Genomic DNA, 18,305 nt, shown 5'->3' with positions numbered 1-18,305 from the left:
CAGTGGGTGCTGGGAGAAAAAATGAGCACATTAAGTTGTGAGTAGAAAGAGGTGGTAGAAATAGGGTAAGAATTGAAAGGTAAAGAATGGAAAATAGATTTGATCAAAATAAGTCACATGCATGTATGGATATTGTACCGGCTAGTTTTGTGTCAACTTGACACAACTGGAGTTATCACAGAGAAAGGAGCTTCAGTTGAGGAAATGCCTCCATGAGATCCAACTGTAAGGCATTTTCTCAATTAGTGATCAAGGGGGAAAGGCCCCTTGTGGGTGGTGCCATCTCTGGGCTGGTAGTCTTGGGTTCTATAAGAGAGCAGGCTGAGCAAGCCAGGAGAAGCAAGCCAGTAAAGAACATCCCTCCATGGCCTCTGCATCAGCTCCTGCTTCCTGGCCTGCTTGAGTTCCAGTCCTGACTTCCTTGGTGATGAACAGCAGTATGGAAGTGTAAGCCAAATAAACCCTTTCCTCCCCTACTTGCTTCTTGGTCATGGTGTTTGTGCAAGAATAGAAACCCTGACTAAGACAGATATTAAATGTTTTAAAATAAAAGGAAAACCAGAAACATTTATATGGTTAAAAAAAAAATGTGCTTTGGGTATCCTAACAAAAGAAGAGAAAGTGGATGAAGATGGAGATGTGAAAACGGAATCACTGTGTAGCATTGAACATTTTCAAGAATTAAGATCATGGCATTCCTATTTCATATATTTCCAATTTCTACTGCAACTTGAAGTATCAAATCCTTTATAACTTTTCTTAGTAGATGTTCTAAATTTCTCAGCTGAGAATTCTGCTATCTCAGGACTTAATAGAAAATTAAATTTGGGGGCTGAAGGAAAACTTAAAGACTTTAAATATTATAGTCCGTCAATTATACCAGTTTTCTCAGGCATTAGAACTTAAATTCAATGAGCCTTGTTCTCCCTGTATTTTCTCAGAAATAACCAACCAATTTGTGGTTCATTTATTTTTGTTTCCCACAGAGATAATATTCATGTATAGTATTCACTGTGTTAGCCAACACTTTTATATTATGTACTGATAAGCTAACAAGCTTAGATTTTAAAATATCTTACATTTAAAATACCTTACTTTCTAATATTTTCTTAAAAAGCAAAGATGAAGATTGGCCCATAGCATATGACTAACAAATAATATTAAATACAGCAAAAAGCAATACAGCAAAATGTAGGTGACTTGTAAGCAGAAGTTACATTTTGGGTACAGGTATGATTCAGATGCTTATCATCACCTTAGCAAAAGGTCAAAGAAGCAAGCACTCTTTTCCTCAACAAATCGTCAACACACTGAGCGGCTCCAGTTTTATCTACATGATAGGCCTCATTTTTACTCAACTCTATTTTCCAAGCAAGAGTACGGCAGCATTTTACAACACAAACCTAACATATCTTAGTCAAAGACTGCAGGTCACCAGCATGCACACAGCTTCTGGGACAAACACAAAGCCAGTCTGTGTTCCCAGACAGGTAAGTGTGGGGGTCATTAGGTGTAGAGCAGCAGCAATTCGAAGCACATAATTAGTTTTCACGATTAATTTGGACAGGCATGAGGTTCACCCAGAAAAAGTCTTCTCATTTTGATTGAATAAAACCTTTTTCTAGCCGGGCATGGTGGTGCACGCCTTTAGTCCCAGCACTAGGGAGGCAGAGGCAGGCGGATTTCTGAGTTCGAGGCCAGCCTGGTCTACAAAGTGAGTTCCAGGACAGCCAGGGCTACACAGAGAAACCCTGTCTTGAAAATCAAAAAAAAAAAAAGAAAAAAGAAAAAAAAAACCCAAAAAACAAACAACAACAACAAAAAAACCTTTTTCTAAGAGCATACTTTAAAACAACAACAACAAAGCTTATGCTAAATCACAGATAATATTCTCTATTTTAAAGTGTTCATTGTAGCCACAAATATAGAGACTGTAAAATATATACTTCCAAACCTAACATACTCTTAAACTCAAACCCCATGTTGGTACCTGAAATGCACAGGTGCCCCTGGGGCCCCACTCTTCAAATGCTGGGCTCTGCCTAATCCTACTTATCATAGCGTCTGGCTTTTAAACTTGATGACTGATTTAAAACTCAAGCTCTTTCCTCAAAATTATCCAACGTGTTTGTAATATAAAAACAAAGTCAAAGTTTAAAAAAAACAAAAAAACCACGTTCTAATGTCATCCATGCAGAAGTGAGCCATTTGTTCTTGTAGCTATGAAGCTTAATATTTTTGTGAAGCTGAAGCCAGTAGTATGAAAATAGCTGTAATCTGTTTTCTCCATGGTGATGCATCTAATAGAAAGGCCCCTCTAACACAGCAGGCTATGTGCAAGAGTTTAGTCTATGTTAAGGATACTGGGAGAAGAACTAAGGGAAACCTGTTTATCTGGCTTTCTGTCCTGTGAACCCAAATTTTATTGTTTCTGAGTGATAGATGTCAATTGTTTCTGAGTGATAGATGCCAATCAGACACAATCACAAATGCCATGAATCTCAATAAAAGATTAAAATCTCTCAAGCTTGAAAAGTCACAATTCTAAAAGTAAATTTCAGATGCTGAAATCCCAAAGGGCCAAACCCTGATCTCACTGAGAGAGGAGAGGTAGATTTTGTCAGAGGGACAGAATGAGGATCAAGGTCTGGGGATGGGGTTAGTCCACTTAGATGCAGGATGGTAGCACATAATGCAGAAGAAATACCAAGCAATCTGGTCAGCTATTATCTTGGATATGTTTGTAAGGTTGTTCAGAGACCGCTGTGGGTCTGAATAGAACCAATTAGGAATGGTCACCCTTGATACTGATAACAAGCCAAGAGAATAAAAAGAACATAAGCAGAAAGTGAAATGCTCTTTCTCTGAGAACTAGAAAGGAGTTTTTCTTTGCTGCACTAGAGATTAGAATGCAAAGTTTAGGAGGAGGAATTAGCTCACTGGCAGCATGTGTGCCTGACATGCACAAAGTCCTGAGTTCAATCCCTACCAGAGCAAAAACAATGGCATAAAATAACACAGGTCCAGAATCAGCAGCCTCTGGACTCCCAAGACTCAGCAGACTTTTAGCTTCCTACTATGTAAAGTGTCAGCATTACTTTTGTACAATCTGTTATGCTGTATCTTTTATTGTTGTACTCTTCCTATTCCAATACTAGAGATACAAATGATATAGATGTTCACACAGCTCTAACTAATTTTATGCATTTTTTCCAATTTTTTATTAGGTATTTACTTCATTTACATTTCAAATGCTATCCCGAAAGTCCCCTATACACCACGCGCCGCCCCCACCCCTGCCCTGCTCCCCTACCCACTCACTCCCACGTCTTGGCCCTGGCGTCCCCCAAGTCAATACCATAGGTACTTTTATAGAAACAAAAATGCATAAAATGACAGAAAATATGGTACATTTACACAATGGAGTAATACTCAGCTATTAAAAACAATGAATTTATAAAATTCCTAGGCAAATGGATGGACCTGGAGGGTGTGTTCCTGAGTGAGGTAACCCAATCACAAAAGAACTCACATGATATGTACTCACTGATAAGTGGATATTAGCCCAGAAACTTAGAATACCCAAAATACAATTTGCAACACACATGAAACTCAAGAAGAAAGACCAAAGTGTGGTCACTTTGCCCCTTCTTAGAATTGGGAACAAAACACCCATGGAAGGAGTTACAGAGACAAAGTTTGGAGCTGAGACAAAAGGATGGTCCATCTAGAGGCTGCCACACCCGGGGATCCATCCGATAATCAACTCCAAACGCTGACACCATTGCATACACCAGCAAGATTTTGCTGAAAGGACCCTGATATAGCTGTCTCTTGTGAGGCTATGCTGGGGCCTAGCAAACACAGAAGTGGATGCTCACAGTCAGCTATTGGATGGATCACAGGGCCCCCAACGGAGGAGCTAGAGAAAGTACCCAAGGAGCTAAAGGGGTCTGCAACCCTATAGGTGGAACAACAATATGAACTACCCAGTACTCCAAGAGCTCGTGTCTCTAGCTGCATATGTAGCAGAAGATGGCCTAGTTGGCCATCATTGGGAAGAGAGGCCCATTGGTCTTGCAAACTTTATATGTCCCAGTACTGGGGCACACCAGGGCCAAGAAGTGGAAGTGGGTGGGTAGGGGAGTGGGGGGGGGAGGGTATGGGGGACTTTTGGGATAGCATTGGAAATGTAAATGAAGAAAAAATCTAATTAAATAAAATATCGTTAAAAAAGTATTCATTTAAAAAAACAAGATCAAGTGACATAGAGTTACAATCACAGCTTTATATATTTTAAACTTAAAACCATTTCTGGTTTTAAGTTTGGTTTTAAGTTTAAAAATAGAAAATTAGTAATTCCTCTATCAACACAATTTTTTAATGGAAAGTGTCTTTAAATTTCCATCTGCTTTTAAACCAGAAACAAACAAGGCAACACAGATATAAATGAGCCACCCAGAAGATGTGTATTGTTTTCTCTCATTCAGTAGCGGTATGTGCAGGGAAGGCAAAGGTCGGAGAGTGAACGAGTGGCATTATAAGATTACCATAAGTGAGGATGTACAGGGGCTTTCCATTTGTGTCCATGGTGGTCAGGCAGGGGGCCTTCGGGGAGATGGTCCCCCATCGTTGTAGTGCAGCTTCTAAAGAGGGTGGCCAGTTTGTGACGACTCCCAACTGCTCCCCTCTTGTGGCCAGCATCTGGGCGCCCTCTGGCTTTGGTTGGTTTGGATCTGGTTGTTGAACTAAATACATTTAAACATACAATATTTTTAAGAAAAAGATATCCATTTAGTATTTTTTAGTTGTTTATAAGAAATCTAAGAGATTGATACTTAAGGCTGATGGCGAAGATGCTTTTCTAAAATCAAATCACTATAGATATAACAAAAAAGCACTGAGTTCTTACAGTTTCCAAGGCAACATATAAAGAGGAACTTAGGTGGGTGTGAGAACATTTGTAGGTAACAGACAAAACCAAACCACATGCCTTGAGTCTCACATTTAAATGCATCGGTTTAAAGTTCTAATTGTTAGCACACCGTATTCGAAACTCCAAAAGGCTCAGTTCTTACATTATATTTTTTCTCTTGAATGACAAGATATAGGCAGAAATCTACAAATACTCAGAATAATAAAAGCATGGTAAAAGTACTTTCAAGAGTAAGACTAAAAGCCTCATCAAAGAACAGAGTCCTCGTTTTTCAGTTTAGATAGGTGTGAAACTGAAATTATTTCCCCTATTATTAGAAAAGCATTCTCTCTCAGAATTTAAGGTATCACTTCAACCTGCTATCTGGAAAATCAGCTGCATTTTACCGTATTATTCAATTTTCATGTGTATATTTACATGTTGTGCATATGTGTATGTGTGAGTGTGTGGTCATGTATACATATGAGTGTGCATTTGGAAACTGGAGGTTGATGTGAGGAACTGTCTTCCATCATTCCTCTATTTCATTCATTGAGGCAGGGTCTATCAGTCAAATCCAGAACTCCCAGATGGGGCTAGTCTCACTCCGCAGCTTTCTCTGGTGATCCAATCTATACTTTCCCAAACTGCATTCTGCATGAGTTCTAGGGGTCTGAAATCCTATCCTCACACCTGTGCCAAGCACTTACTCCAGCTGTCATCTGTTTCTCCATCCCTCAGCTGACTCTTAACTTCAGTTAACAAACAAACAAGAAACTTGGGTTTGATCCAACAACAGATCGCTTTTGTTTCAATTTTAAGTTGTCTAGTTGAAGCACCCACATTCACTCTAACTGAGGTATGGGGCAGAGCCCCTACTGTGTTTCTTCAATCTCATCAGTTTGTGTAGAAAAGGACACTTTGGTTTTGAGCCAAGGATCTCTATAATTTCATTTTGCTTTTATATCACAGCACTGAGTCCTTACAAAGAGGCCCAAGTCACAAAACAGCATCACAGTATACTGAGGGGGCAGATGGCTTCAAAGCTCTAACTGCATAGCACTTGGTGGCCCTTTCAGATATGCATTTGGAATGGCAACCTACAGTGACTTAGAATTCTATTACTGAGGGAAGGCTGGATTATCACTCTTAACAAAATAAAGTCACTTTGCATAAAATGTAGCACTGTACGAGGAGCCAAGGACTTCATAAAAGAAGGGGTAGGAAAAAAAAATACTTACCTTCTAACAATTCTTCAAAGTCATCAACAAAGAATTCCCGTAATGGTGGCCGCTTCGGTCGTTTAAGGGTATTGACAAGCTGCTGAATTTTTGCTGATACCCGGCTACTTACTGGTACACCTGAAAAACAGGAACCATCATGGACATGAACAAACTCTGGAAGGAATAAGAGAATTTGTGACAATTTCCCCCAACAACGTTCTTATTTCCTGTCATGGGAATACATCATAAGGCCTAACCTAATACATGCTACACACGTGTCTAAGCACTGACCTGTACCTCCATTACTTCAAAAGAATTTTTAAAGTATACTTTCAGAGCCAAAAAATAAGTAAAGCTCTGAAAACATAGAAAAATAGCTATAATTCTCAACATCTAAACACAGTATCTTCTCATCACTTGATTCAAATCAATTTGGTTCTGATGAATCCAAGACTAGAGGTTTAGAAGCTTAGGTGAGAATGTTAGTACTTCCCGAGTATGGTTCTGAGGCAAAAGTGTACATACGACGAAGCACTGGACTACACAACACAGGAATCACAATTTTAGAAGGAATAACCGAACTCTGACATAATTTAGACAGAATCTACCCAATTCTGAGACTTGACAGATTTCAAACACCAATGCAGTAGGATGGAAATACAGCCAATTCTATAAGAAATGGAATGGTTATAGTTTTAATTGATAGTTATGTATAAGTAGCATTAGGACTCCAACCATGCTGAGGACAGCATGCCATTTGTTAAAGAGATGGCCAGAGCAAGATATTTAATTGTGAACCACCCAGTTATCATGGCAACATTAACAACATTGTAAGGAACATGTATTACAGCAGGTTGATACTGTTTTGTCCACCTTTCATAAAGTAAAAAAACCAAAACTGTAATTTTACTGCCAGATCCTATGCTAAGTTTTATGACCCTGGCAAGACTATAACACAATTAAAGCAGAATACAGCAGAAAGTTTAAATCTGAGGTGTGCTGATTTGCACTGAATACTAAGAACTTGTACTGTTACAATAAAACACCATGATTTAAAATATGAGAACAAAGAGAAGCCTTTTACTCTGTGTTTTGTCCAATCACTGATAATTTACTTCCAATTTTGAGAGAAAAAAGAAAAGATTACTCCTTCTCCCAAGCCCTAAGGCATTAACAACCCCTATGTAAATCATTTTGGTTTTTTCATTTAACTTCATTTTGCCTTCTGAAGTAGGCATTCAAGGTCTTAACGCATACTGAATTTCTTAATGACTCAACCAGTATTAGTTATATATTACAAAAACCATCAATATCTCATTAAATCTATTTCTTCTCATGGCTAAATTATGTAATATTTACATTCTTTTAATAAGGAGAAATTCTTAGACAATTTGGAGATAATTTACATTTTTTGGTCAGATCACCTTCTAGAACAGTACCTAAGGAAACTGACAAGCAATGAGTATTTACAAGTAGTTCCTTCAGTCAGAAAGATCAATAACAGTCATAGTAAGGACAGAAGTACAAAGTTGACATGGGAGGAAGCACCTCACTACAAGACATACCATCCCCAGTCTCCATGAGCTCAGCATTGCCATACTTTGGTGCTGTCCGGGATGTGGTGGAGCCCTGCGGCCTTTCCACTTGTATTGAGTGTTCTGAGGTGTAGGTGGTTACATCAGGAGGTGCAGAATGATTTTCTGTAAAGAAGAGGAGGAGACAATTTTCTTATGAGCCTCATGGTTATTCTGAAGGTCAAACAATAGAACCTCAAAAAATGTCCAGAATATGACAAACTCATACAAAAGGATCATTTTGATCCAATATAATGACACAAGCCTGTGTTCTAAACACTTGGAAGAAGATGCAATTAAGATCACAAGTTTTGAGGCAAGCCTAGACCTATATAGAAAAAGACCATACCTTATAAAACAAAAAAGGATTACGCTAAACCAAGGTCAGCCACAAAACTCCCAAACAAAGGTGATTAATGTTAAAATAATGTATACCATTATTTTAAAACAGTGAAAAACTGTGAAAAACAGGCAAAGATCAGACTTAATTTCATAACAGGAGAAAGGTCAGTGAATCGATGTAGCATTTTAACTAGAGCACTGTCTAACATGACTGAAGGATAAAGTATCATATGTTATGTATGCGCTTGTCCGTAGAAGCAAAGCACTTTTCTTACTGTGACAACAGAGGCAGCACACAATTCAAGCTTTGATCCTAGGGTTTAAAGGGCAACACTGTTGATTCCAGGAGAACCTAGGAAACATTTTAATCTCTCTGTGCCTCAGTTTTCCTACCTATCAAAATGAAGCAATAATGGTGATTCCCTGAGATATTGGGTAGATTGAGAAAATTAATACATGCAAAACTCTCAAGATATTCCTGATAAATGATGAGAAACATCATGAAATAGTTAACTACTTTAATTAAAACACAAATAGTCTTAAATAATTATTCAAAAAAGCTTATAATCTAATGTTTATTAAGTGTCACGCCATGGCTATCTTTTTTAAAGTCAGTATTGCTGTGATAAAATACTGTAACCAAACAAACTTGGGGAAGAAGGGGATTATCTGGCTTATACTTCTACAGCATTGTTCATTATCAAAGATATTCAGGGCTGCTACTTAAACAGGGAAGAAACTTGAAGGCAGGAGCTGATGCAGAAACCAATGGAGGGGTGCTGCTTACTGGCTTGCATCCCATGGTTTCTTCAGCCTTTTTTATAGAACCCAGGACCACATGTCCAAGGACAGCACCATTCACAATGGGCAGGGCTCTCCCTCATTAATCACTAATTAACTAAATGCTCTACATACAGGCTTGCCTACAGCCTGATCTTATGTAGGCATTTTCTTAACTGAGGTTCCCTCCTCTCAGATGTCTTTAGCTTTTTATCAAGTTGGCATAGAACTATTCAGTACAAATGGTCAAGGAACAGGGCAAACTTCCCCTATAGTATTCAGAGTCAAGCTCCTCAATGGTTAAATAGCATTAGAACAGTTTTTATAATTATTAGAGCATTAAAACCATGTCCAAGGGATGATCAATGAATTAGACATATGTAAATTCTAATAATGCATATCAGAATGCTAATTTTGATTCACTAATGCATGTTATGTGGAAACTTTGGATTGTTTCCTTTATATTACTCCATGTTAGAAGCCACCCTGTTAGACCCTAGGCACAAAAGTGCACAAGAGTTTTGGGGTTATGCATATATTCATAGATGACAGAAAACCTTCCACTGACTTGAGGGTATTACAAATAAATTTTGTCTTATACTACCTGAAGGTGGCTGTCTTGGTCGCTGTTCTATTGCTGTGAAGAGACACCATGACCAAGGCAATTTTTTTAAAGATAAGATTTATTTATTTTATGTGTATGAGTATACTGTAGCTGTCTTCAGACACAGCAGAAGAAGGTATCGGATCGCATTACAGGTGGTTGTTAGCTACCATATGGTTGCTGGGAATTAAACTCAGCACCTCCAGTGCTCTTAATGACTGAGCCATGTCTTCAGCCCCTACCAAGGCAACTCTTATAAAAGAAAAATGTAATTGGAGGCTTGCTTACAGTTCCAAACTTAAGTCCATTATCATCACAGCAGGAGCACAGCAGCAGGCACAGCAGCAGGGTGCTAAGAGCAGTAGTTGAGAGCCACATCTCTATCTGCTGGCAGGCAGAGTGCACCTGGGCCCAGCATTGGCTTTTAAAACCTCAAAACCCACCACACCTCTGTAGTGTATTTCCTCCAACAAGGCCACATCTTCTAACCCTTTCAAACAGTGCCTGCCACTCTCTAATGACTACGCAGTCAACCTATAGAGGCCATTTTTACTTGAACCACCACAGTGACATTCATTGGCCTCTTTAATCTTACACTCTTCTTTGGCCTCTTTAACTGTAGTCTCCCCTCCCCCAGCCTGAAACCTGCTTGCTCAGGGGTGGAGCTTTCCGCTCAATCGTTCTGCCACACCCACTGCTGGAACCTGCCGCTTTGCTGTTTGGAGCCACACACGTGGTCACCCTGCTACTGGATCCCGAGATTATTTGGCAGGAATCGGGCCCCCTCCCACTTCCTTCATAACTGAGTGTCAGAACAGTAAAATTGAGCTTTGATCAGAATGCCTGTCTTAGCTACATTTCTTTCTCTCGCCGCCTAGTCCCTCTTCTCTTCCAGGTTTCCAAAATGCCTTTCCAGGCTAGAACCCAGGCTGTGATCTGCTGGCCGGACACAACATTTAACCTTACACTCAGCTTCTGTTTCATGGACATTTCCATCAACAGAAGCACAAATACTCCTCATAGGAAAACATGGCAATCAAACAGGCTGTAAAAAGCACTTTTATAATCAGAGAACTAAAGCAAGAAGATGAAAGCCACCCTGTTAGACCCTAGGCACAAAAGTGCACAAGAATTTTGGGGTTCTGCATATGTTCATAGATGACAGAAAACCTTCCACTGACTTGAGGGTATTACAAATAAATTTTGTCTAGTAAGCAAATACACAAATATCAAGCATGTGAATAATGACTGAATTCCTACAGAAATTTCCTTGCATGTACTATACAAGTGTCTTGGATAAAGATTGGTGGTTGGGATGGAGTAGTCTACCTTTCTGAGGAGGCTTCAAATGGACAACCCTGGGTGACCAACCCATCTGATCCACCAAAGCCACCCTGGGAGCCTCTGGTTCCAAATACTTGGACAAGTGGTTTGAAGAATATTCACAGGACTGAACCATATGGGTCCAAGTTCTGTAATGAACCTCCCATATCTTTGGTTCCTATTTTATAAATGACGGTGACACCTGTCTTACACTTACCTCATAATGGCAGTGAGGGAAATACACACACACTAGCGCTCCATTTCACCCACATTGCGTGCACACGTTACTGAAGGCGAGATTCTTCACTAGCATGTCATTCTATGATGCACACAGGCATCAACAGCCCATTAGAGTCAGTCAGTGTGTGAGGCTTGAGTCACTGGATGTTTTGTAGACTCAAAGGTGGCAACAGACTCCTAAAAAGGCCATTTGCCATGTTCTTTCCTAAGAATATCATGCTATTTCTTGGTCTGAATTCTCAGCCTGCAACTCAACTCTCAGTACATCAGAATGTGACTGTATATTTAGGGCCAGGTACTTTGCAGATGGTCACCAAAACAAATGAACAAACAAAAACAAAGCTAGTGGAATGGACCCTAACCCACTATATTTGATGACCTTATCAGAAAGAGGAATCCGGCCAGAAAGATGGCTCAGTAAATTACTGAGCAAGTCTGATGACATCAGTTTCATCCCAGGAGCCCACAAAATGAAGAGAGACAACAGAGTTCCAAAAGTTGTCTTCTGATCTCCACATGTGTCCCATGGTGCACATGTTCTCTCAACATGCATACCCAAACCAACCAACAAACAAGCAATCAACTAGGTAAAGAATTTTTAAAGAAAGAAGGAAGACTCGAGGTACAGACATAGATGGAGAAAAGACCATGTAATCCATGGGGATTACAAAAGACATGGCTCCCTCTGAGCTAGAAGAGAGGCCTCTAGACCTCAACACTGCTTGTACCTGCACATCTCTAACTTCTAGGCCCCAGAGCTGAGGGATCAAATCTCCCTGATCAAGTCTCACAGTCCATGGCATTTTACTGTGACCACCAGATAAACAGTTCCACATCCTTATGAGCAATTTCTGAGATCCTAGCGTCAGGAAGGTGTGCCTTTGCCAGAAATAGTCATGGGAGTACTAGAGGAAGGAGCAGGAGGAAGGACAGCCACCTAGTTACTCCTATGAGGAGAAGTAGGAAAAGGGAAGCATCCAAGTTTCCTCTTCATCTTCTACAACTTTGTATTTAACCTTGTCACACCCCATCTGTGCTTCTGCCAAATAGGCTCTCATTCATGTTTCCAAATGATCTAATTCTCTAGAACTCCACTACCTCATGGCCAACTGCAAAACAAACAAACAAACAAACAAACAAACACCCCACAATGCATGCTAACTTGTAATGAACAAAATCCAAAAGGCATCCTGTAAAATAGCAATCTCTGAGTCTGAACATCCTGAGGTTCAGTTTGATTCACATTAGCCATGCATTTCAGCATAGTATATCATTAGAGCTATTCAATCAGAGTTTGCATTAAACAGAATTCCCACTTCCGCGAGGGGATGAATAGTGATTCCTATATATCTGATAGTGTAAAACAATAGGAACAGTGACAGCTGGGTAACCTCGCAGTGTTTCCAGATTTATGCGTGCTGGTTAGTTATTATCCACTTGACACAACATATCATACACGGGGGGAGGGAACTTCATTTGAAGAACTGCTGTTAGAGAGGCCTGTAGCCTAATGACTGAAGAATTCTCTTAATTGATGATTGATGTGCGAAGTATTGTCCACCGGCAGGATATCTTGGGCTATATAGGGAAACTAGCTGAGCAGGCCAGGGAATAAGCCAGTAAGAAGCATTCCTCACATGGCTTCCGATGGTTTCTGCCCTGACATCCCCCAGGGATGAATTATTACCTGGAAGAATAAGATGAAATAAACCCTTTCCTCCCTGAGTTGCTTTTGGTCAGAGTATTTTATCACAGCTAAAGAAAGAAAAAGCAGTTTATATATTACCTCGCCTCTTTCCCCTCAAAATCCCCACATTTGTCCTCACTATAGGATAAAGCTACCAGTGGCTTTAAAAACCTCTGCCACTCTAATGACACAAGACACTTATTCTAGATACATCAGGATTTGATGACTATCTTGAAGGTTCTTGCATATAGCACCTGCTCTGGAAACACCCGCTGAGAGGTGAGGAAAAAGTTGGTTTAGACCAGAAGGATAAGTTCAAATGAGCTCAATAAGCTTTAGGCTGGAGGCCAAGCAGTCCCTAAGCATCAGGAGAACTTAAAGAGCTCTCTTGTCACCAGGACTTTTGTCCTTTAAGACCTCTCACTGCTCAGCTCAGTTTCCCAAGGCTTTTTTGTTTGTTCTGTGTGTGCATATTCATATTCTATAGGCACACATACTCAATATGTCCACCCACAGGGGTCAAAGGTTGATGTTGGGATGTTTGCTCTCATCAGTTGCTCTCCATCTTATTTTTTGAGACAGAATGACTTCATTTAAGCTAGGCTGGATGGCTAGAAACTTTTAACAATTCAACTGTCTCCATCACCCTGAGTTCAGTTAAAGATATCTGTGGCCATACTTAGCTTTACACATGGTTACTGGGAATTTAAACTCAAGTTCTCATGCTTGCATGAGCCAACACTACAAACTGCACAATCTCCATAGTCCTCACCAGGCTTTTAAAAATCAAAAGAAAATGACTCCCATCTTTCCAGGTCCCTGGCAGGAGTTGCTCGTACTGTAAACCCTCTCCTTAGAGCTACTTCTGAGACCTCTCTATCCCCAAAACAGCATGTTAACTTCACACAGGAAATTACTGAGGAATTACACCTATGCTGGCATCAGTACTGCTCTAAACAGTTGGAATGGGTCCTTAAGAACATAAAATTGGAGACTGTTCAACAGGAAGATAGAGGATGCTGTAATTCAACCAGTTTCATGAAAGTATATGCAAACTGTTTTGGGTTTTTTTGTTTGTTTGTTTGTTTTTTTTTTTTTTTGTTTTTTTTTTTTTTGTTTGTTTTTTTGAGACAGGGTTTCTCTGTGTAGCCTTTGCTGTCCTGGAACTCACTTTGTAGAACAGGCTGGCCTCAAACTCAGAAATCCACCTGCCTCTGCCTCCCAAGTGCTAGGTTTAAAGGCATGCACCACCATGTCCAGCTCTGTTATTTTTTGTTTTAACCTTTCATCAGTACCAGGATATCTTAACTCACTATCATGCCCTCAGCATGGAAATTTTAAGTTCCTGTTTATAAACAGCTGTCGCTGACCCTGATCAATATCAAGGTATTAGCTGGTCCTCTTTGCTGAGCCTTCCTGAGTCATTGCCTCTTCACTGTTCTAACTCCTTCTTAATCACAGACTCTGAAAGGTATCTTTATTCTAGCTTCCAGCCACATAGAGTTATAAAATGACCTCCTTAAATACTGAAGCTATAAAATATTTATAACCTACATTATTTATGCTCAATAAATGTAGAACAATTAAGAATGTGAGTGAATACATGAATGAGCACATTAGCAGCCATTTTCAGAGAAGACCAAAGATGGGTTTCTAACATCATCCTGAAAGCAATATTCTGTAATCTTAACTGTAGGACTGGTAGTCAACAGTAGAAGTCACTTATGAACTATATATTTCATTCTTTACATAAATCTTAAAGAAAGATAAAAACCTTCAAATTTGGTATTAATATGCAGAATACAATGGTGGTGTTGGTTGACTGATTGAGAATGAGTAATGAGTTACTATTTCAAAGGAACCCAAATTTTCATTCATTGAAAACTTTCAAGCTCTACAGTCTTGTGGATAATTCAACCACCATTGCTCAGTGAAAATGGGGAAAAACAAAACAAAACACAAAACCAAAAACCAAACAAACAAAAAAACCTGTTCCCATCTGCAAAAGGGATGCCTATGAAACAGACCCCATCCGAGCACTAGGCCTACCCAGTCTGCCCTGCTGTTTCAGGTTCTTGGCAAGTTGGCAAGTCATGGGCTGGGCTTCTACAGAACATTATAAACCAAATACTTCAATAAGAATGCAGAGGATCTTTAAACAAAGAGGAAAAGCAGAATGTTCCAGTGTCCTGGCATTAAAACTTAAATGTTGTTCAAACTGTAGGTGACACTCAGACAAGCCACAAGATTTGTGTGAACACAGGCTGGCCACATCTCCTTCTTTTGATCAGGTGTAAATACTCCTCTTTTTTTGTTGTTGTTGTTGTTTTTTTTTTTTTTTTTTTTTTTTTTTTGGTTTTTGGTTTTTTGAGACAGGGTTTCTCTGTGTAGCCTTGGCTGTCCTGGAACTCACTCTGTAGACCAGGCTGGCCTCAAACTCAGAAATCCGCCTGCCTCTGCCTCCCAAGTGCTGGGATTAAAGGCATGCCCCACCACACCTGGCTTGTAAATACTCCTTTTTAAAACACAACGGCACTAGACTTGACCTAGTCCTCCACAAAGCCACCTAATGGTGACAGAAAAGCAGAAGAACCTTTTTGATGTCAAAGCATCCAACTGTGTCTGCCAACCACTGCCTGCTCCAGACGACTCCGTCAGCTTGAGTTCTCACTGAATCAATATCCTCTCCCATGTGTAATTAAGTGGAAGACAGGACATTCGCCTGCAGTCTCCCCACAGTAGAAATGGAATAAAATGGTCTCTAATGGTGATGCAGCAGCAACTGTTGTCTCGGCCCAGAGTAATATACTAAGAAGATCTACTATAGCACACAAGTAAGAACATGCACACACAATGATAACCCTATTACACCCAGAAAAATATTATACTCTGTGACAGTCAGGAAAATACTGAATTCCTTTTGTAGTTATCCAGCTACACAACAACCCTCTTCTAACACTGCTTCTGCCACAGACTGATCTCTCTGTTTGCTAAGCTCCTAACGGTGATTCATAACTGCTCTTCAATCTATATTATCTATAAAACAAACCAAGAGGTTAGGTTGCTGTGCTTCCATATGTAAGGATCTGAGAGTCAAGATCGTCTTTCATTGATTTTACACAGTTCCCCATATACTCTTCCTCATATTTATGATATAGAAATTCCAGAAAGATGTGATGTGAAAATAAGGCTAGAACTATTATTTCTCAATGTGGCTGGAGAAACCCAATGACATAGTGTCCTGCAACCAAACAGAAACTGCTGCCAAAGGCTCCTTGAGCATAGGCTAGATTAGGGATTTCACTCAGCCTTTTGTCCTGTGTCAGGCCCCAAGAAAGAATTTGGGAAAAACCTGATCATAGAGGTGTGAATGACTATTACTACTTTCTAAATTAAATGCACTTAAATCACAGGTAGTTAGAGGTTAGTGACTAGGTGAAATTTTATCTTGTGTACCAAATGTGTACCAAATTTCTTACAAAATTGAATGCTAATTTCATCCAAAGTGGAAGTGCAGAAGATGAAGGATACTTTTGGAGCAAACAAGCATTATTTAGAATTTAATAGGTCAGTGTAAAATGTGTTTTGAAGGATCACATTATGAAATCATTTCTAGCATAAAGTGACAGGTCCAATCCATGTTTTAAACATCTTGATAGTAAATTAGAGAACTGGACACATAATGTAGGTCACCACTGACAATCTCTACTCAGCCTTGCATTATCTTATATAAGACTCATGCTTTTTAGTACTTTGCTTTTGGAGTAAAACTGATTGAAATTCTAAAATCTGGATTGACAAACTTGCAAAGTGGTTGTGCCTGGCACTGATTTTAGAAATATCAGCACACAGATGTGCCTTTGTTTATGCAGTTTCTTTAGTGATGGAGGCACCATGCTCAACACCTGCAGTGGTGCATGCACACAGAGCCTAAACTATTTATTCTCTGTCCCTGCACAGTTAAAATTTGCTGAGCTGCTCTAAAATTATAATGTTCTAACTGTTGAGAGGAGTTGGGACAATAGGGGAATCTCAGCCCTTAGAAGCCAGGCTGTAGTAACATCACAATTTCAGTGCTATTTCAAAGCTATGAATGTTTGTAAAGTATAAATACTTATGATAATTTCAGATAAGTAAGGGTAATTTTTAATGGTGGCTATTCAAACTCTCTGAATAAGTTTCCTAATAAAGCCAACTCCACAATCAAAACATCCAACTGCCAGGCTCTTGCTCATTAGAGAACAAATAATGCATCTCTGTGGTAGATGATCAAGAGATTTTTACAAATTAATTTTTGCTGTGTATTTGTGTTTATATCCATACATACTGGTGTGCACTTATGTGGGTAGGCACCTGAGTGGCAGACACAAGTTGACACATGAGTGTCTTCCCTCCTTATTTTTTGAGACAGGGTCTGTGATATCTGTTCTTGGTTGTCAAATTGACAACATCTGTAATTAACTAAAACCCAGCTGACTGGTGCACCTGTGAAGATTGTCCTTCATTAGATCATTTGAAATGGGAAGACACACCTGTAATTCAGATCTTCTGAGGTGGGAAGATCCACCTTTAATCTGGCCAAGACCTTCTGGTGGTACCCTATATAAAGGACACAGAAGAAAAAGGCTTTGCTCCTGACCTGGTTCCTTTGACCTCTTTGGCAAGTTCTCTTCACAAGCATCAGAGTCTACTTCTTCCAGCGTCTGACATGCAAATGCCACCTGAGATAGCTAGCCTCCCAGCCTGAGCTACTGGATTCCTTAACTTTCAACTTGGCAGATAGCCACTGTTGGACTAGTTGAACGACACCCTGCAAGCCATTCAAATAAATCCAGTACACACACTAATACAAGGTCACTCACTGAACCAGGAACTCAGCAGTTTTCCACACTGGCTGGTCAGTGAGATCTGGGAATCTCTCTGACTCACAAGGACAAGCATTACAGACGGGCTACAGACCCAGCTCTATTACATGGCTGGTGGAGAGCCTAACTCGAGTTCTGATGCCTGCATGACAAGCACTTACCAACTGAGATACCTTCCCAGCTCATCTCGTTATCTTTTTGGTAGAACACAAGAATTTTTATGAGAATTCAGTAATGCAAACAGTGTATATCGAAAGCAAAATTCATGTCAACTGAATTCTAAAACATTTTGGGAAAAGCAATTACTTTTATAAAGATTGGGTTAATATACTCTCAACATACTCTAAGACATTGTTGTCAGATGAAAGCATTATCAAAAGATTACAAAGGCTTAAAATCAAGAAAAATGCATGTAAACAGCCTGCTTTTGAATGTACAGCATAATGCTATCTGTTCTGCTTTGTTCTTAGTGCTTACTCTACAACTACACGAATACAGTGTGTTCAATTTCTCTACTTAAGTTATCTAAGTCCTATATTTTACTCAACACTTTCAAATACATATTACAGAGTTTAAGCTCATCTAAGTAAATATACTGGCTAGTCTAAGTTACATTTCTCACCTTTTCATTCTGTAAAATTTTACAAAGCATTAACCCCTTCATTTCTAAGATTCTTTAGAGTTTTTAATTTTTTTTGATTTTGCAGTGTTCAGGATGGAATAAGCCACAAGAAGCAAACACTGAGCTAAAA

The 18,305-nt window shown here is 39.5% G+C and overlaps 1 protein-coding gene across 4 annotated transcripts in view; it reads right to left on the bottom strand.

Moving 5' to 3' along the window:
• The window catches only part of Dip2c (disco interacting protein 2 homolog C), a 392,422-nt gene that overhangs the window by 110,907 nt on the left and 263,210 nt on the right, over positions 1 to 18,305 (bottom strand). For all 4 annotated transcript variants that reach the window (XM_006516473.2, XM_006516474.3, XM_006516475.4 and 1 more), the window contains 3 exons: positions 7,704 to 7,838; positions 6,157 to 6,276; positions 4,551 to 4,748 (listed from right to left, as the gene is read on the bottom strand). In XM_006516473.2, coding sequence (XP_006516536.1) covers positions 4,551 to 4,748; positions 6,157 to 6,276; positions 7,704 to 7,838 — 453 coding nt within the window. The remainder of the gene's footprint in view (positions 1 to 4,550; positions 4,749 to 6,156; positions 6,277 to 7,703; positions 7,839 to 18,305) is intronic.

Source organism: Mus musculus, chromosome 13, assembly GCF_000001635.26.
Source record: "Mus musculus strain C57BL/6J chromosome 13, GRCm38.p6 C57BL/6J".
In the NCBI taxonomy this organism is placed as follows: Eukaryota; Metazoa; Chordata; class Mammalia; order Rodentia; family Muridae; genus Mus; species Mus musculus.
Note: the sequence above shows the minus strand (reverse complement) of the source record. Positions and strands in the feature narration are given on the sequence as shown.